The 20,692-nt window shown below is 40.5% G+C and overlaps 1 protein-coding gene across 4 annotated transcripts in view; it reads right to left on the reverse strand.

Annotated features, from left to right (window-relative positions):
• Nucleotides 1–20,675, reverse strand: part of CEP192 (centrosomal protein 192) — a 57,416-nt gene extending 36,741 nt beyond the window's left edge. For 2 of the 4 annotated variants that reach the window (XM_015282473.4, XM_046937999.1), the window contains exons 1-17: nt 20,610–20,675; nt 19,712–19,942; nt 18,094–18,219; nt 17,025–17,179; nt 15,790–15,836; nt 14,336–14,468; nt 13,870–14,024; nt 11,235–11,375; nt 10,635–10,980; nt 10,157–10,294; nt 7,895–7,959; nt 7,628–7,819; nt 6,642–6,765; nt 5,059–5,189; nt 2,659–3,688; nt 2,412–2,538; nt 1,470–1,641 (exon numbers count right to left, since the gene is read on the reverse strand). In XM_015282473.4, coding sequence (XP_015137959.2) covers nt 1,470–1,641; nt 2,412–2,538; nt 2,659–3,688; nt 5,059–5,189; nt 6,642–6,765; nt 7,628–7,819; nt 7,895–7,959; nt 10,157–10,294; nt 10,635–10,980; nt 11,235–11,375; nt 13,870–14,024; nt 14,336–14,468; nt 15,790–15,836; nt 17,025–17,179; nt 18,094–18,219; nt 19,712–19,878 — 3,249 coding nt within the window. In that variant the 5' untranslated portion in view covers nt 19,879–19,942; nt 20,610–20,675. Of the gene's footprint in view, nt 1–1,469; nt 1,642–2,411; nt 2,539–2,658; nt 3,689–5,058; nt 5,190–6,641; nt 6,766–7,627; nt 7,820–7,894; nt 7,960–10,156; nt 10,295–10,634; nt 10,981–11,234; nt 11,376–13,869; nt 14,025–14,335; nt 14,469–15,789; nt 15,837–17,024; nt 17,180–18,093; nt 18,220–19,711; nt 19,943–20,393 lie in introns of all 4 variants that reach the window. The other 2 variants (XM_046937998.1, XM_015282474.4) reach the window with 2 other exon arrangements.
• Between the last annotated feature and the right edge of the window lie 17 nt (nt 20,676–20,692).

Here is a 20,692-nt window from a genome sequence, read left to right on the forward strand (position 1 = left end):
GATACCCTAATAGTGGTACTGCCATCCATTACTGTTAAGTACTCAAGTTTGTCAAGTCTTGCTACAAAAACAAGACTTCAGACATCTGTGGCTCTTTAACAAAGCCTGTTGCTTCAGCCTGTTTGCTACCTGAAGTCACATGTAACTAGGTGTACGGTATCTGCTTGATATGAAGTCAGTTTTCTTCACAGCAGCCCCGTGATGCTATGTTTTGGATTTGTAATGAAAACAGCGTTGATAACGTATTGATGTTTCCAACACTGCTGAGCAATGTGGGCAGAGTCAAGGCCGCCTTTGTTTCTCACTTCACCACAGCAGTAAGGCAGGCTGTCTTGGGGTGTCCCAAGAAGTTGGGAGGGAAATGGTCAGGACAGCAGACCAAAAGAAATATTCCATACACTCAAATAAAATTGTGGCATATTTTTTCCAGAGTAACTGTTTTTTGGAGACTGCCTGGCCATTGGTCTGCTGGTGGGGATTTCTTCTGCAACAATTATATCTTTCTTTTCCCCCCCTCGCTTCACTTATCAAAGTCTTCCCACGGACCCATAATTTTTAGTGTTTTTCCCATACCTACAAATGAAGAATACACCTAGCAGTGAACATTTCTAGTAACCATTAGAGAAATCCACAAGTAATAAAGATGTCGCATCTATCTCAGTGGAAGTTTAAATGGTATCACTTATTTTTGTAATCTAAGAGGTTTTCAACTTCTGTTCGTTTTCAAGTTCCATCCACACGCTCACACATTTTGGAGGGGGGAGGCATAACAAAGATCTCAGACTCCAAGGAACCCATGGACTGAGATAAGAGAATATTAACTATCTTAGTCAGCGTAAGACTGCAAGTCTGAATCCAAGTTCCACTCTAAGAGTACACTCTTTACTAAAGCAGTAAGAACAGCAAGAACGATTATCAGAGGTAGATAAGTGGTATTTTCAGTCCTGAAATCATTTAGTAGAAGCTAAGGCTAAAATATGCATTGATAAACATTTCTTAGGTTGTAGGGGAAGAGAAGTACTCTTCCCAGAATTTGAAACAGAGCAGAAAGGGAGCCTCAGGGGTGAAAAAGGCAGATAAAGAGCCTGCTAACTGCTGCTAGAATGCTGCACTGCATTCCAAGAACAGAATGACTCAAGAAGCAACTCAGAAAAACATGGGAAAAAAAAATACATCAACTCTACCTTTTTCCAGAAGTTCTCCAAATGGTTTACTCTTACATTGACTGTGGTTTGCAATTTAACAAAATCTACTTCAGAATTTAAATTTCTGAAACTTGGGGGAGAAGAGAGGGAGAAGCACAATACCTTTTTGCTAAGCACAGTGTACACTAAGCTATTCTGAAACCCTTAAGGCTGTTAAAAATGACTTTGACCATGTAACAGTTCCTAGGGCAGAGCATTGTGTTTAAGAAAAACAATTAATACATAATTAGAGTCTTAGATTTTTAGAGTCTTAGATTTTCTTACCCAGTGTGTCTCTGGATCACACGTTACCGATGTATTCTTAAGCGTACTGTCAGATTCAGAGACATACGTTAATCTGCTCATGCTCGGGCTTGAGTAAACTGACTGAGATACAGTACTCTCCTTGCAAGATGATTTTGGAGAATGTGATGTGCAAATAAAACCAGCTTCAGATCTGAAAAACAGATGGAAAGTATGCCAGGCTACGCAGAATACATGTCCACAAGAAAATGAATAGCTACTGGCCATACTATATGTTTGAAACCACGAGACTTGGTAGTAATCTTATAATTTACACAGCTCCTCTCATTACTGGAGCTCAATTAAAAAAAAAACCATTACCCATTCTATTGCTACAAAATGCTGAAATCTTGGGGACAAAGTTGCAGTTTCAAAATATGAAAGCGTTCATAAGTAATGCAAATATTTCTACCTACTCTCTCCCACCACAAGCAGTGACATGTATTAGGTCAGTTTTGTTGTCTAATTCAAGTTAAAAAAACCAACCCAGGCCATCACTGGATTTATACAATATCAAGCTTTGTTATTACTTAACTAGAACAGTAATAAAAAATAAATCAAAACTAAATACGGTAGTTAACAGTTCCATCATCACAAAGGTTTAAGTATCCATGGTACCTGACTAGCTACAGGCTGAGTATTCTGTACTCTTGCATTACTGGACAATCCTGAGCAGCAAACAGATACATCCCTGTCCAGCAACTCTATCATCATACCAGCAAGGGAAATAAATCAGTAACTGCTTAAGACTGCTCCCCCCCACACACGTTAAATCCTAACAGCAAGCTTACACAAAGAATGAAGTCAGTCTTAAAGATGTATTCTATAAACCAAAGTCAAAAACAATATTCACTTTAAAACCTGATGGCTCAAAGATCCCCATGAAGCTCCAGCAATTCTTATAACCCGCACTAAGAAATTTACCCTGAAAATGCTGTTCCTGAAGCATCACTAGGAGAAGAGTGAATCAGCGGTGAAGTTGAAGGTCTGAAGCTATACTGCTCATCCTCCAAAGGCTGCAAGTCACACTCGGGGAGAACGGATTGATGCTCTGATAAATGAACAGAATTTACTAAGTGTTTAAGCACAGGAAACAAGTCTATTTTCAAGAAAAGCCTTTTCTACAACTGGTTACATTTATCTTTGTGGATTATTGGTTAGATTTACTTACCAGTACTATTCTGGGAAGCTGCAGAGAGCTTCTCAAAAGTTACATGTTTCCCATTCCCGCTGCCAGCAGCACTGCTCTCTTTGGTTCCCACCTCCACCTTTGCGCTTTGCGTCTCTTCATCAGTGCTCAATTTCTGCACAGGCACTGCTTTTGTAGGACTTACTGAGGCATATTTACCGGGTTGTTTGGGAGCTTTTACACCGCTGAGTGACATGACGTTTCTTGTATTTCTCTCCAAATCACTACATGGCTCAGGAACAGTATTTTTCACTGCTCCTCCATCTTCCCTGCTGCAACATCTACTAGTGAGATCGTCAGCCTGCTGAGCAAACAGAAGTCTCTGTGCCTTTTCTCTTTTAGCTGCTAAAGGGGTCTCACACGTCTGTGCTTTGTTTCTAATGGGTGAAGTTCGGGTATCCACAATGTCAGATTTAAGAGTAGCACTCATCAACTGTAAATGTTTACTATCTAATATATCAGAGAACTTCTCTGAATACTTAGCGCTATTTGTGGTCCTGTCTTCGTGCTTGGAAGCATCAGGTGAGCCAGGGATATTCCGGGTACCATTCTCTGCATTAAAATAATCCAGAAACTGCTTCTCTGTTAGTTGCTGCTCATTACGATCATTTAAAAAGTCTTGTACAAGAGTTTCTTTATTTCTAAATTTACCCAGTAACGTGCTTCCAGACATACTGTTCTGCACAGATGCCTCATGCTTTGCAATACTCTCACGTTCACTTCCGTGTCCAAACTCATCTGTTTTTTTGAGGTATTTCTCCATATCAAATGTGCTGTTTTCCACATCGCTGGATAACGCCCCATCAGCTGCAACTTCCATCTCTTTAGCAATTCCAGGAAGGCAACACTTCTTTCTATTGTTATTGGAGAGTGTCATCATCATAGCAGCCAACTGGGAAGGATCAGCACTGCAAGAAGCATTAGCAATAGCAGAGGCAATCGTGCTGATACTGAGGACAGAGTCAGAGTGATTAGGTAAGCCACCTTCCAACTTGGCTTCATTAACTCCATCCTACAACAAAGAAAAACGGGTTAAGCACCAAATTAAGAAAATTGATTTTTTTTAATGATTTTATATTTGAATTTATGCCTGATATGGAATGCCTGATACTGTATTAATATTTCTTGTTGCCACATGTTTAATCTGTTGTCAAAGAGAAACACTACAACAGGCAAACCACTGATTTTCCAAGTCTGCTTGCCATAAGGATTGCCTGCTAGGAAGCTTCTGTTCCTTTAAAACCTGGCAACTTGATACACATGAAATTCTTCTATCTGCCTTAATTTGGTTTTATGGAATACAAGTAAAGACAACCACAGACAGAGCAGGGAGGAAACTGACCAAACACACATTATCTTCCCAAATAACTTCCAATCATCTGCCTCTCAACAAAGTGAAACAAAACCAATTCCACGCTTCTCTGCATCTCTGAAGTATGATGACTTCTTGAATTTGCACACTGCCTATTCTTAGCAAAGCACTGGAGTAACTAGACAACGTCACCTACAGATCATAATCTCTTCCCATCTCTCTTGTAGATAAAGATTTCTTTTTGTGAACTTGTATTTATATCCTCCCATAGATATCCATGCAAGCCCTCACAGTATCCTCATAAAAAGACTGTTGATTTACAGAACAGTAGATTATGACTCAAAACTGGCTGTAACATGCTGTCATTAGGGCACAAAGTCTGTCAGGAGATTATGAGTAGCCTGAGGCCCATAATGGGGTATCCCAGGGAATGACATTGGGCCAATATCAGTACCTACGTATCTATGTGCTGTTCAACTTCATTATCAATGACATGGATAATGGAACAGAGCAGAGCCTCGTAGCAACTCTGCCAAGGTGTGGTTCATACACAAGGTTGGCTGGCATCATTCAGAAGGATCTCAGCAGGTTGGAGAAATGGGATGAGAGAAGTCTTGTGAATTTCAAAGAAAAATGCCTTTCGGCCCGGGGAGGAATAAGTCCTTGCACCAGTATTAATTAGGGACTGACCAGCTGGAGAACAGCCTGGTAGAAAAGAAGTCAGAGGTCCAGGTAGTCATCAAGTTGACCATGAGCCACCAGCATGCCCTTGTAGAAAAAAAAAAGCCAAGAGCAACCTGTGCTGCAGCAAGAAGAGAGTGGTCAGCAGGTTAAAGGTGTTGTTCTTTCTATTCAGTGCTGGTGCAACCAGATCTACAGGATCATCATCTAATGAAACTAGTCTAAGAAGTAAAAGACATCTGCTAGGATTCAAGTGATCAGCATAAAAAAGGCCATTAGTAGGTTGAGATTAAAGCCTAAACTTAGCCTTACTCAAAGGAACAATAACAATAGAAATGACTTTTGCTCAAGTTCATACTTGCAATTGGTAGAAAATATGAAAAAGATACCTTTGCTTTATTTTTGGTAGCAGTTTCTCTATCAATGCTTTTTTGTATTCCAGTTGCAGCCTCCACATCACACCACGCACCTTCGCAAATAGTAGAATCTGCATGCTCTTTTGCTTGAGCTTCCAAGTCTTCAAAGAAGAAAGAAAGAACAAGAATTCATTTCCAAGTATATTGTTTGAACAACTTCATTCACGGGATGTGAATGTTCCTGTTGTGTTCAACAGGAAAAAACTGTTGGAATGAACAAATACAAATACTGCAACCAGTATTGGATATCTTCAGTATTTCAACTAACACCCTTCTCAGGTTGCTAAGCTCTCAGTTTCTTCTACACCTACAGTTCCTTACAAAAGGATTGTATACAAACATTGTTAATAAAGATGATTGCCAGTACTCCTGAAAAAAAATTCACATGACAGTTGCTATTAATATATTGGGTATTTAAGTCAGTTCATGGCCACTTTCTCCAGCATTTACAAAGTAACTGCAGAGCACATGAGGGTATTTATCTGTTATTTAAAGCAGCAATTACAGCTAGCTTTTACCTGAACAAAGGTCACAAGATTCAAGAAACATCCAGGGATTGATTGTTTGTTTTTAAACAAAAATCCAGACTATTGTAGAGTGAATTTAAGCACACTAACACTAGGTTTAAAGCAAACAAAACCAACAGAATAACCTAATTAGGGACACTTTAAAAATGTTTGGAAGGGCTCAGAATGGGGAAAATAATGGCTGTAAAGTTGCTTTTAAGGAAATGTCCCCCCCATAAAAATCCAACTGATGTTTTCATCACTGTAGAAGTGTATGTAAGCCACTGCATTGATGCTACAAACAGATTCAGAAGACTGATATTGCCTTACAAGAACAGCAAAGATGCTTTAAAATGAATTCATCTTTTGATTAAGTATCCTCAATCAATTTCCTAGGTATGTCTTGTTCAGTTGATATGCAAGTTATGCAAAGATTAATCTTCTGGTCTTTACATATAAAATTTTGGAGCAATTTCCTATTCTTTTAAGTCAATCAGATATCCCAGGAGTATTATTATTTATTCTAAAAGATGGAAGGAAAAGTTAGACTTGTATATATACACACAGACACAGTTATAACCTGAGCTACTTCTTTCCCTACATCCTCTATACCTAAATAGAAAATAAATCAAACTTCCTGTTTTTGAGGTTCATTGTTTTTGTTGGGTTTTTTGTTGTTGTTTTTTTTTGTCAACACAACTATACAGCTTTTTCAATAGGAAAACTCTGAACAGGCTTTGATTATTATAAGCCATTCTGGTATTTACCCAGCATCTGAAAATGCAGAAGTGACCAAGACAATCCAGGCTACTACTTGCTATTAGAATGCTCTCTCTCTTTAGGGTGAGCTCTTTAGGGTTTGTGTTTCTTTGGTGTGAATATCTTCCATCTTCACACTCACAGGCCTGAAAATGACTAAGTGAATGAGTCTATCACATACGTCTCTCCAGTCTCTATCACATACTTCTCACAGTCTTTACTAGTTATACACAAATAAATCCTCATTACTGTTACAACCACTGTCTGAGGTTCATCCTGCTTTATAATTACCTGGAAACACTTCAGAAAATTGTGAGGTCTCTTGGGTAGTGTCACCTACTGATGCATCAAATTGCCTTAGCAGAGGAACAGGTTGCCTTGTCTTTGGAGATGTAATATGGTAACCAAAAGATGGCTATGAAAAAAAAAGAGAACCCAGAATACAACATTAGTAAATTCAATCATCAATAAACAGTTCCAGTGGGTATGCAAAGTAGTTTCAGCCAGTGTCTCCTCAGTTGGTATTTGGCTGAGAAATAACATACGCCTCCTAGCTTTGTAAATGTCTAATTCTCATACAAACAATGCTTTTTAAATAACAAAAAATAAAAGAACACAAACAAAAAACAAGTGTATTTATACCAGTTAGACAAAAGAAAGTACATATGCTCTCATCAATTCTGCAGCAGCACAGAACATGCTCACTCTACCAGTAGGCCAGGACAAAACTGAATTACACAAGCATATCCCCTTATACGCAACCCTCAGGTTCTTTTTGTCTGCAACACAGGTGAGATACTGTTTGCCAACAGCTGATACGAAACGGCACGCGAGAAGATACAAAAGACAAAAGTCTATTGAGGTCTTGATGACTATGCTTTTACTGGAACTGGGCATTTGCTTAGACAGCACGATTATCAACAGCCATTCAGAGACTGTTCAAATATCCCTGTCTGAGTAGTGTTTCATTCAGCTCTGCGGTCTGCTTGCTCAGATCTCCAACAAGCAGTCTGTAACAAGGCCTACTTCCCTCTCTATAACCTGATGTATCTTTATGTTTTGATCAAGAATTAACTATACACTAGCCATCCCTTCACATCAGAAATACCAAGTGAGAATTGAAAAAACAATTAATCCTTGTCATATACGCAATTTCCATAGCAAATAAGCATAGAAAAAGTAGCTCTCAGAAATAGTTACAACAAAAAGCAGCTCTAGCTGGTTTGTTTTTTTTTTTTTTACCCTTCCCTTGCCTCTTATAACACAGAGATACATACCCGTTTCACATCACTGCCTCCACCAAGACAACCAAGAGCTTCAGACCTCTGACCAAAGAACTCTCCCAGAGACAAACGTAAGTAGCTGGCATCTTTACTAACATCAGACATTTTTGGCAAAATGCAGCTACCAGCAGATTTCCATGAAGAATTCGCTAATTCAGATGCATTTAGAATGTCTATTTTTTCTGCCTGTAAAGTAGAGACAAAAATTGTAATTTGCAAATAAATGGGAGTTATACTGTTTGTCTTCAGATCGTTACTTACCTGTAGAAGTCTATGTGTTTTCTCAAATTCCTCCTGGTCTTGTGCAATCATTGCTGCTGCTTCAGCTTTAAACCAAAGAAGACATTTATTAGAAGTGTTGTCATTACTATTCTGCATCATTAAACTAAACTTCGAGGCAAAGATGATTAATTCTACATCCAAGACAATTTGGGACAAGCCAGGAGTTATTCCTCACATGATAGCGAGAAAGGTTTGTGTGAAGTTGGTTTTAAAATAGTATTCCCTAATCTTTAGGTACCCCAGTAAAAGCAGCATTTGGCTAGCTACCTTAGAGGTCAATACAGAAGGCCTCTTACAACCTTGTCCTAAAGCAAATTATATTTATTACGGGGTTTACTATAGGTTCTGCTACCTATACTACGTAGACAGGAGCCTCCAAACTTAGACAACATTCAGTTTACAAAACCTCATCAAGGTGCTTATCTGAACTTGAGCAAAAGAAATAGATTGGTTTGGTTTCTATCAGTTCACGAAATACCTGTGCAAATTAACATGGTCAGATGTTGTTGTCTATAAAGATTACTTAAGGAAAGTTGGAATTTCATTGCTTTTGAGGAAGGCGACAAAATTGGAACACCTCTTTATTAAACAATCCAACTATAATCCCTAAAGGCAACCTAGCATTGTCAATGACGTGCAGTCACAGCCAGCTGAATTTTAAGTCAATAACAACTCTTCTTTAATCCTCTATATAAGACAACTCATGAGGACTTCCTGAAGCATTAAACTGTCAAATGAGCGATGCTGCACTATTCTGTACAACACAGCGTGCGTTGTTCAGAGATAGACGTGTCATTAATGGCACTCGGCAGCATCAGATGTAACATTTCCTTTCTGTCCCTATAAATAAAATCTCTCAGCTGTCAAGAGTCTCACAAACATCACAGACAAGCAAACCAGCTGAGAAAAAAATGCCATCCACACCAAATCCAATCAGGGGGAAAGCATCATTTCTTTAAGAACCATCAGGTAAAGGAAAAGCTAACGAGCCTTGGAAAAAAAATTACTGTAGACAACTATCCTAAATAATTTGGCAATGAGTCTGAGATGCAGCCAGGTATCTGAGACACCCTGCTGTTTGAAAAATAATGAAGGAGCTCTGCACTGCTGACACAGTAAGTAGGGAATTTTCCAGCACGCAATCTTATTTGTTTGTTCCAACAGAAAACTACACAGTGTTGACAAACAATTTCAACCCACCAACCCCGCTCGACCTTCTGTTCATAATAAACAATTCTACACATCAAACACAGCATCCTCTCAGAAAGAAAGAGCAGCCTTGAGCAGACATCTTTAGAATACCATCCATACATCAGCTTTAGAAACAAGAAGAGACTAGGTGAAATTCTGTTGCACACAATGCTTAGATCTGCACAGTAAGACAGTTGTTCAGAACACATTTTGGTGCTGAGGAATTTATTTGTCTACAGTGCTACATGCATACTACCCAATCTTGTGCAACAAACACAGACTCTCATGAAAATCAGCCTGAGAGAGGTAAAGGAAAATTAAAACTTAAGTAGACAAAGGTTCAAAAAGCCTCGAATTTGTTAGAAGAGTCCTGTAAATGGCCCTCAGTAAGCTCAATACTTTTCAGTACCAGAACCAAGCATAAGCACTCAGCACTGAGACATTCCCAAGAAGATCACAAAAATCACCAGCCAGAGAATTCAGCAGCTCTTTTCACATCTACTTGCTATTATAATAACTTGTTTACAGTTTCTTGTCTTATAACCGTCACGCAATACAGAACAATGGCTTCCTCTTCTTGATGAAAAGAATAACAATAATTAAAATTCTAACCAACATTTCTGGAAATGACAGACAGGGTAGCTATTTTGCTCAGCACCACTCTTCCTGGGAAGAGTAAGAAGCATGGAAATAAGCTGTCAGCTGAAATTAATGTTACTATCGTTATATGCTGATGACAACAACAGCTTTCAAATAAATTTGTAGTATCTAAAGCCTAGAGGCTTTGCAATACTAGGTACTATTTATTTTTAAAGTGGAAAAAAATTTAAAAAGGAGGAGAAAAAGTTTCCTTAACACTATACTACAGATGGTAGAATCATGGAATTGCCCAGGTTGGAAAAGACCTTAAAGATCATCAAGTCCAACCACAACCTAACCATACTACCCTAACAACCCTCTGCTAAACCATATCCCTGAGCACCACATCCAAACGGTTTTTAAACACATCCAGATAGCAACAGCTACCTAAAAAGGACAAAGATTACATACATCCAGTTATGAACTCATTTATTTTATCATCTTCAGACAGGTGTAAATCTTGTTCTTCATCAAATGAAGTATAATAAGCAAGATCGGTCACCCACTTGCCTTCTTCGTTTTGATAAACAATGCTATGTGGTGCATCACCTGAAACGTACAACAAATGATGCATGAATGATTAAAATAAAAGGAACGTGGCAAAACGTCTTGAATTGACGTGAGTCCACTCACTAAAGGCCAGCAACAAGTTAGCATAGTTCAAGTAGCTGCAACTACAAGTTGCAGCAGCTTTGCCAAAGAAGCAGCAGTTTGCAATATCTATCAGTATTGAATAAATTGTTTTTGTTTTTATAAAAGTTACATTTTTCTTATTTACAAAGAAATTGTGGATTTTTTTTTACTTAAAAATGCACAGCTTACAATTTTCTTTCTTTTTCCATGCAACAGTAGTATAGTTAGTATAGTTTAGTAGTCTAAAACAACGTACCTGTGTCTGTTGTAGCTAAACTTTTATTCTGATAGCTGTCTGCAGTTGGAGACAAGTAAGTATCAGAGAGGCCAACCTCACATCCAGCTGAACCTGCAGCTGTGCCAGGTGCATCTGCACTAAGAGGAATTCTAGGATCGGTGTAGTGCTCCAGAAACTCATCTGCTGGATGTCGTACTTCACCATCAGAAGCAGCAGACTGATGCTCAGAAGACCATACTTCTTGCTTGGAAAGAGCACCCTCACCATCAGCTTTATGGCCGCTGGTGTGCTGAAGATACAGCGGATCTAAACGCAACTCAGCAGCACTGCAGGATTCCAGCACATCTCTGCTAGTCATGGAATTCTTAGGAAAAAGAAATTAACAAGGATTAATTGTCAAAATTGCGTTTGTTAATCACTTGTGTTAATAGTTCTAGGCACAAAATTGCCAAAGTTAACTATGGCTGAAAAACATATTCATAAAACAAAGACTTATTACTTTGTTTACAAGAGATGAATAAGAGGTTGAGCTAACAACCCAAACAAGTCTTCAAAAGCACAACCATATTTATTTCATGCTAGCCTTATCCGACATATATGTAAGTGATAACTCCATACCAGTTGTCTTATTGCTCTGGGCAGTTTTTCTGTTTGCACAGGACACCCAGTCATCCCTTGGTTTTGTGAATCTTCACCACTAGCATTTCCTGAGTCTGCTCCTGTCGCAGCCCGGTAAGTACCAGGATCTTGCAAGTCCTCCTTTAACAGAAAATAAAATAAAAATGTTAAGTTCCACCACATCCACAAGGCTGAAGAGAAAAATAATACACACTGCTGGCTATGCCAGTCCAACAATCCACCTTCAGTACACACAGAGCAAGATGAGGCATCTCTTACTCCTTTTTTTACTCCTACTATGTTATTATATTTTCTTTAACAAGGGCGCTGTACTATTTCTCCTCTGGGTCTATCACTGAATGAGAATTCCAACTCGGAATCTTTAGGCACCATTTACAGCCATGGTGAAACAGGAGCATGTTGCCTATTCGCATCAAGCCTGAGGTCAGAGAACACAACTCTGCTGTTCTCACTCTTCGCCATGGCCACACGGTCTTAAAACAATCATCTCTTCTATCCTTCACATACAGCTGTCCATCAACAACTGCCAACCTGTGCAGACTGCCATCAGAAGGGTTAATGGATCACTTCCCACAGCCCGGGAACTTGGAAGTCAGGTGGGAAATTCATGAAGCTGTCACAAAACACATCCTTAGAGTAACTATAATCTTTGCTATCGTGATTCAGTCAATCACACTTCACTAGGCTGGTCAAGCACGCAACTACTGAGTTCTCATTCAGGGTTACAGACACCAAGCAATCTGTAAGAGAGAAATGGTGTTCTAAGACAAACCACAAGGCAGCTGCTGCTCTCTGCTTACCCTCCTCACACAGACTAGCTATTTAGGAGACACATTTACTCCCTTGAAAAAATAGCCTCCACGATACTGTGTGTTTAATAAAATCTTGAAGATCACTACCTTGGATACCAAGCTGGTCATTGAAAAGCTCTTTATAAAAACGAGTCATACAAAACGAAATAAGCATTAATGCCAGCAGACATTACTTCAAGGATTTACAAAAAGGAAAAAAAACCACAACAATCCTTTGTCAGAAATGAAATCAACTTCTTTTCAACAAGATGATCAACATCTTAAAAGAAAACTCCACAGTCCTTTGAACAACGTTGAAGATAAAACAAACTACAGCAAAGAATAGCAACAAGTTACAACTATTAAAATCATTTCTTGTCATAGAACCATCAAAATAAAATGTAGCAATGCCTACAAAGACAATACACTCATCTCCTGGGAACTACAAGCAAGATATAAAGATGGCCTCCATTGCAGTTCAGCTGACCAGCTTGTTGGGAGCGGGAGGAAGAGGTGAAACTAGTATTTTATGGATATTAGACAGCTTTAAGAATTCCCTGCATTCAGAAGCTGGTAAAAATCATCCTTTCATAAGACTGTGGTATTAATAGAGGCTTCTGCTTGGTTACCAACAATACTGTTTCCTCTACTGGACCTGAGAGGGTTCCAAACGCTCACCTACAAACCCCTCATCATCCCTGACACTAAACCCATCAGTGGGAAAAGTTGAGAGGGGAAACAAGTTATTGAAGGTGCACCATAATTCATTCAAGAGAACATCTCAGAGATGCAGCAAGTTCAAACACACATACACGTGATCCAAAACTCTAAAAAGCAGCCCCTGAAGTGTTAGAGTGAGCTGCAGCACAGACTAAACTTGTCAAGCACAGGCTAGCTCTTACTGCAGCAACTGCTGACTCGCATCCTACCTCATAGTTGCTTTACTCTAAAGGTCAAGCTAGCAATTCAGCATCACACATTGATATCCTAACAGAGTTAAATAAGGTGCTGCTCAGGCCATTATTCCTTTTTGTTATCCTACAGCTTAGAGATAGAAAAGATATTTTATCTGAAAAGCATGCTTATGATAATAAGGCTTAAGAAATGAAGTTTTAAGTAGTCAAGCAAGAAAAAGCCCATCTTCAGGAAATACCACTGATGCTATGTTAGTTACTAATCCAAGGACGAGTCCCCATCCTATCAGAGGACAGGCAGTAACCCAGCCTCAGTACTTGGTTAACAAAACTGACTGCACAAGGTCTGGAGCTGCTTATCAGGAGAAAGGAGAAGGACACGACAAAGATGAGTGTAGAAAATCTGAACAAAGGCCTAAATAAAGACAACAGCGTAACAGAAAACCCTTGAGCTTTTCTGCAAGCCTTCCGGATCAACATCTCTTGGGACAGTCAGCTGCTTACCTAATTCCCCCATGCCTTAACACATAAGCAGCAAGATTTTCTGTAACAAGCGTATTTATCAGCTGCTAGCTCTGCACAATAAGATAATAAATACAAACACAGCTATGCTACTTATCTTCTTCTGTTTCTTTTTATTTTTCTCCTAGGGAAAACCTTGCATAGGGAAAAGAAAGTCAGAACCTCATTCATAGTGCTTTGTTTCCTGCCTAGAGCTGTATTTGCTATCAATTACAAAAAAAATCTTTTTTAAAAAACAAAAGTCCTTTGCTTAAGGCTATCTGTTGGGTAGTGTTTGGGTTTGTCATGAAAGAATATCTAGTCCACCCTGGCAGACAATTCTCAACATCACTGCTGTGTTTCAGAGCTATTAGGAATTCTGAGTTTGGAACTCCACCTTAAACTTACTTGAAGCAAGCCATTTTCAGACAGCTTCAGTGCTGTACAGCATTTTGAAAGCTTCCCTATGTCAGTGTCTCCTCTGTTCACGTCAGGTGGTATCAGCTGCTCAAAATAAGCTTCCAGTTGGTTATCAAAGAACTCTTCATCATCAATATCATCATCTATTGAAACAAAAGAAAACGTTCCATTCACCCTTCAGAGGTATTTTATAGATCACCTGGCAGACTATCAGAGCAACTCCATAATCTTTAATACATCAAGACACATTCATACAGTCAGAGCAGAACGAGCCCGTCTTTCCACCTCAAAATAAATTGGGTTTTCTTTAATATTTCTAACACAAGTTTTTGATCAGGTATTTTATACAGAATTAGCTTAAGTAATACGTTTCTCCTCAAGTAGGTAGCAATGCTGAGTCAGAATTCTACATACAACTATCCAGAGAAAGCTATAAAGTCGCCAATACCCTTACCTGTGGAATCTCCTCCTAAGCTTGAAAGAGATGAGAGTTTCTCATTTTCCAAAAAACTGGAAAGGCTAATGCTGAGATGATCACTTGAGGTTTCAGTTTCCACCAGTTTTTCTGAAGGTTCAGAAGGAGTAACCTGTGAGAAACAGCCATATGTAAATCTGCCTGTAAATGATCAGCTGTTGTATAAATCCCTTTAATAATAAACAATTAAAGAGGTTTAAGTAACAGCTTAAAACTCCCCCCTTCCTTCTTCCACATCCTAGGACGTATTCTTGCTCCAATGGATTTTGCCTGCTGCTCCCACAGTGGATACGTGCAAGAAACACAAAGATCATAAAAGGGAAAACCACCTGAATAACACCAAACTTGAAAGATCTCAGAACCAAAACACTGAACTACTGCATTAAGGAGTTTATCGGGGAAAAAAAATGAAACCCTTCATCTTAAAGTACAAAGTAGGAAACTCACAATAGGTTTCTATAATGCTAAAACTGCTCCTTCAGAAATCATACACCAAAAAAAAATCAAACCCCTGTTGTTATTTTGTATAAGAAAACAGCAGTGCAACATCTACTTTGGATTTAGTCTCACATTGTTTCATCTCTTACAGCCAGGAAATATCAGAGTTCAGAAAGGGGCAGACATGTTTTGAAAGAGAGGCACTACTTTTCAATGACAGACTGAGAGCATTCCACTGCAAGTCACAGGCCCCCATGGCCCATAAAACACACACACACAGATCAAATGAAAGTAAACTAAAAGAATTTAGTAAATACCAGCTGACACATCAAGAAGCATACAGCTGGACAGCATCTGGCTGCAGCCTGAGGTGTTTTCTACAAGGGCCATGAGCTCTCATTCCCACCTGCACCCATAAGCATCAGCTTCTCTACAACAGCAGAAAGCAGCTGAAGCACAGCCCTGCCAATACCTGATGCAGCTGTTTGCTAGCTGTGGGAAACAGAGAGGAAAAAAATCCAGGTGCAATGAGACTAAGATCTTAAAATGGTGCAATTTATGTTGGGAACACTGAAGTAGTCATGTGAACTGATATTCCTCAAAGCAACTAACAAGTACAGAGGCATTGCAAACCAGATTGATAGTCTACTTCAACTTCCAAAAGCATTCAAAAAGGTTCCTCCAAGGCTCCTCATTAGGGCGAACTACAACTGTGATAAAAAGATTCATCCATGGATGAAGAATGAGAAAACAGCACAGGGTAGGAATAAACAACAGCCTTCATGACAGAGAGATCAGGTGGAGTCATGCTCCCGTGGTGCTGATTATGTGATGGGGAAAACAGAGGCAAAATGAGACATGGCACACTGTTACAGCCTGCAGGTACACACAGCTAAACAGTGAACACTATTTAATTTCCTTTCCCGAGAGAGAAGCCTCATACAAGATTATTATTAGGATACCTTTAATTTGACTGTACTTAGAAACGTTTTTACCTTGTTATCTTTACTGTCTGGAAGAAAACATATTCCAGTTGGTAAATCTGGAACAAAAGAGTATAGTAAAATCAGTACTTTAGTAGCATAACATGAGAACATAATAAGTGGTAACCATTCTATAAGACAGTCTCTCAAAATGTACACGTTATAACAAGACCAAAGTTTCTGTGTTCATGTAAGAACAATCAAAAGCATCTTGGAAACAATTAAAAAGGCAAGGTTTCAACAGGGCTAGAACTTTAAATAGTGTGCAAGACAATTACTGCCTGAAGGATTTCTATTAAGCACCGTGAAAAAGGAGAGAGTGGCACATAACAGAAGCAGAAATGAGTGCTATGTTTCACTGTTGCATTTCACTGTTGAGCCACTATCTTTTTTTAAAACCATTTGTAAGCAACTTCCACTTTTCTACTGTATTCTCCCACAATGAAATCGTATGGCCCACAAGACAGAGTTCACATCTAACTTACACGTGTTAGCTGAAAAGGTTTGTAATTCTTAAGAAACAGATGGGAACAAAAAGCAGTTTCCAGGCTACAATCTTAAGCCTTGAATAAAGCACGACTTAAAACTGGATAGCCAAGTAGCACTGCTCAGGATCAAGCCCAAACAAGGCACTCCCAGTTTTCCAAAGCATCTTGTTGCTATAGTTACTGTCACTTCCTCAAACCCACAATAAGAAACGACTGAAGACAATGCTTCAATTAGAACAGTGGTTTATCAGGGTCTGTTTATATTACAAACCACGCGCTTCCTAATACAGTGTGTTGTCTACTGAATTATGAATACTCACCTCACAAAAATGCAGATAGCTTTGAGGAAGGTAATGACTAGAAGTATTTACGAAGTCTACTCATTTGAAGGAGCCAACAGAATTTAATCACATTAGAATCCCTCCCCCTCATGTATAGTTAACATCAGTAACTGTACTTTTAAAACAAGTTACAGAACACTGTTTTGCTTCCACTGTTCCATTCACACCTCAAGAAATAACAGCACCTACTGCAAGAGAAGGGGTAGGAAACAACTTTGTACATCGCTGTCACATAGTTGGATTGCTGCTCAATCACACACTTCTTGTGCTTCCAATTTGTTCAAAATAAAAAGATTCTTTTCCAAATCCCATTTGCACTATGCCACAGAACACTGAAAAGGTTAAAAACTCCACAACTACTCTACAATAAGCTAACTACACTGAGAATAAGCATGTAATTTTTCTTAAAGTTTAATACCTTCCAATCGTTCAAGTGGTAATACCTCAAGTAAGGTATCTTGACTGCGATTTGAATGCTCAATGACATTCTGGCCTTGATCTCCAGGCACTGAATAGGATTCCTTCAGACTAACAACTGTAGGTTGAGGTTCTTTACTCTGTGTAGCAACTTCCCTAGAAAGAGAATTATTTCAATTTAAAACAGTATAATTATATGTAATCACCATCAGCATGCAACATCTCTACATAAAGATTTGAGAAGCTCTCGAATTTTCACACCTTCATCCCTGGGAATTTGGTTGTATGTGTAGAATTTGTTGATGAGAACATCACCCATCATTTTATAATAGAGGAATATTATTGAGATTACAAGGGCTGCTGTTTCACAACCTAAAATGTCCCAGGGAAGCACTTAGAGCTGCCCCCTGCTCCTCCCCCCCCCCCTTTTCTTTTTCCTGTTGTTGTTCTGTCCCCCTATTTCTTCTTCTCCTCTGCATTTTTGCAACAAGTGAGGAAAGCCCAACAGGAAGAGGTTCCTGCTGGGAAAATTCCACGATCCAACTGACAGCGAGTCAAACAAAAACTAAACAAGATTTTCCTAAGCCCATAAATACCAGCAGGCTGTTCATAACATTAAATTGGAGCTGAAATATAAAGAACATGATTTACAAAAGCTGCTACTGAACAGAACTGTAAAGAATTTCACTAATTCTGCTCAAAACTTACTTTTCACTTCTGATAGCCACGTACATAATCAGCTTACTGAGCTAATCATATGACGTTAAAGTTTCCACATCGAGTGAAAGGAAACATTTTTACATTACGTGTTGGCTTTATTTAAATGTGAAAAGTCTAAAATGCAGAGAATGGGATGTTTGGCAGGAGGATACATTACTAACAAAGACCCAATTGGGTCACATAACAACCAATTGGGTCACATAACAACCAATTGGGCTTGGTTTCTACGGCTGACAATTTTATTTTCAAAACCCAAACATATTCCATGAGTAGCTCATTGCATATGCAAATCTAAGTACTATGTTGATATATGCATTTTAGGAAAGAATTAGTTTAACAGCCTCACTCACACGTCATCACGAAAACTGATGGCAAATCTCCCCATTGGCTCAGGATCCAACTGGCTACTGTGAGAAGATAGGGATGGAGGTGAGTGCTTCCCTTCTTCTAAATAAGATGCCTGGATATCAGAAAGCCTGTAAGGGAGGGGAGGGAAAACACAATTGTTCTGATAAGCATCTCTACTTTTTAATCAAATACAATTCTTTCCAGTTCTTGGCAATCACTGATCTCCTATGTGTTGAATTACTTGAGTAGTTCTGCGTTTTCTAGCCAATCTGTATAGGAAGGTATGTATTTGTACCCAGAATATTCTCCAATCTTCTGAAAATAGGATCACAGAATCATTAAGGACGATCATTAAGATCGTCCAGTCTGATCACAAATCAACACCACCATGCCCACTAACCATGTCCCTCAGTGCCACATCCACGTGGTTCCTGAACACCTCCAGAGACGGTGACCCCACCGCCACCCTGAGCAGCCTGTGCCACTGCCTCAGCACTCTTTCTGAGCAGAAATTTTTCTTAATATCTAACCTGAATCTTCCCTGGTGCAACTTCAGGCCATTGCATCTCATCCTATTGCCGTTACCTGGGAGAAGAGGCCAACCCCCACCTCACCACAACCTCCTTTCAGGGAGTTGTAAGTACTAGTGAGCAACAACGTCTTTCCGGAGCCTCCTCCTCCTAAAGCTCCTCAGGGAATGACCACATTCTTATTCTCTGTGGCTACTGCCACTTTTGGAATGCACACTTCTGAATACAGGCCCTAACAGGCTGACCTTACTGCATATAATGGGAAAGCAGTAATGTAAACAAAGGTTTCAGTTGTTACTGTTGGTACTAACCCTTGCTGAACAATTCATTATACATTGTATTAAAATTTAACTGGTGTCCATCGCCCTCCCCTTACATTACCCTTTTTAAAATGTGAGAGACTGAGGTAGGTTAATGTAGTATCCACATTTTTTAAATATATTCTCTGAATGGCTAGAGTATACTCAAGGTAAAGAACAAAATTAAGCTCAATTGTTCGTAGAATCATACAATCATACAATGGCCTGGGTTGAAAAGAACCACAATGATCATCAAGTTTCAACCCCCTACTATGTTCAGGGTCATCAACCAGCAAACCAGGCTGCCCAGAGCCACATCCAGCCTGGCCTTGAATGCCTCCAGGGATGGGGCATCCACAGCCTCCTTGGGCAACCTGTTCCAGTGTGTCACCACCCTCTGTGTGAAAAACTTCTTCCTAATATCCAACCTAAACCTCCCCTGTCTCAGTTAAAACCATTCCCCCTTGTCCTATCACTATTCACCCTTGTAAACAGCCATTCCTCCTCCTGTTTGCACACTCCCTTCAAGTATTGTTATCTTTTCATTCTAAAAACCAAATTATTCTTTTAAAGAATGACTTGAATGAAAAGTTAACTACAATATGAGTTACAAACCTCACCTAGATTTTTCATTATTAATACAATCACACGCTATTGGTTAGCAAGCAGTGTAATCATCTACTGAATAATATGTGATGATAACTTTTCCTTTCCAAACTAAATGGGTCAAACCAGACAGCCGGTAAGATTATTAAGTACAGTTACTAAGTAGAATTAAACGGGGGCCTCACCTGCTGTCAGGGCCTGCTTTGTTCTTGGCAACAGTGGAAGCTGCAACAGGTAAGCCGGGGTTGGAGGAAACGGTGACATTTCCCACAAGGACGCTGGCACTGCTATTCAGTGAATTGCCCAGGAAGCTGGGGAAGGTCTCATCGGCAATGTTTCTGAAGCTTTCCATCGCGCTGCGCAGTGTGCCTAAAGCAACACCCTGCTCGGAACGGTCAGCCCCGGTCCCGCAGCATCTGGAAGTAAAAGAGCATGCAGTTACCTACCTCACGGTAATCAATTTCACAAACGCTGCCTAAACACAGCGGTCGGTGCTGCTCGGCGATTGAGCCGCTCGGACCACGTACACATCTAAGAATGAATCACAATTCCCTCTCCGCAAACCTTTCGGGCACTTTTGTTACCGCCTCCTCCGACTTCCTAAAAAGAGCCGTTCCCCGCCAGCCGCAGCGCCGACACGCCGCTCGGGGTGCCAGCCTATATTTAGCCCGCAAAGCCGCTTGGAGCGAGACCGCCCTCCGACATTCCCCAGCAGCAGCCACCTGGGGAGCTGCGAACTCCGTGACGCGATCATGTGGGGCCGCAGCTCGAGGCGGGAGGCCCCGGCCCGGCGCCCTCAGCGCTCCGCACCAACTCCCACCGCCCGGACCCGTCCCGAGCCGCACCCGGCGGCCCCCCCACGCTCACCGCCCCGCAGGCCGGGACCCCTTTCCCCGAAGCGAAGCGGCGGGGCCGCGTCCCGCCACCTCTTTCCCGAGGAGCTGGCGGCGGAAGGAGCGGAGCGCCAGCGCCGGACGCGGCCCAACCGCCAAATCTTCAAACTGCCGCTCGCGCCGGCCCAGCCCGGCCCGGCCCCCCGCACCACAGCGCCCCCAGGCGGGCGGAGAAGCTGCCCCAGCTCACCTGGAGCGCGGCGGGAGCGGCACCCCCACTGCCCCTGGCGGGAAGCCCGCGCGCGCGCTTCGCCCCGCCCCGCCGTCCGCCAA

The sequence above is a fragment of the Gallus gallus genome, chromosome 2, assembly GCF_016699485.2.
Source record: "Gallus gallus isolate bGalGal1 chromosome 2, bGalGal1.mat.broiler.GRCg7b, whole genome shotgun sequence".
NCBI classification, from domain to species: Eukaryota; Metazoa; Chordata; class Aves; order Galliformes; family Phasianidae; genus Gallus; species Gallus gallus.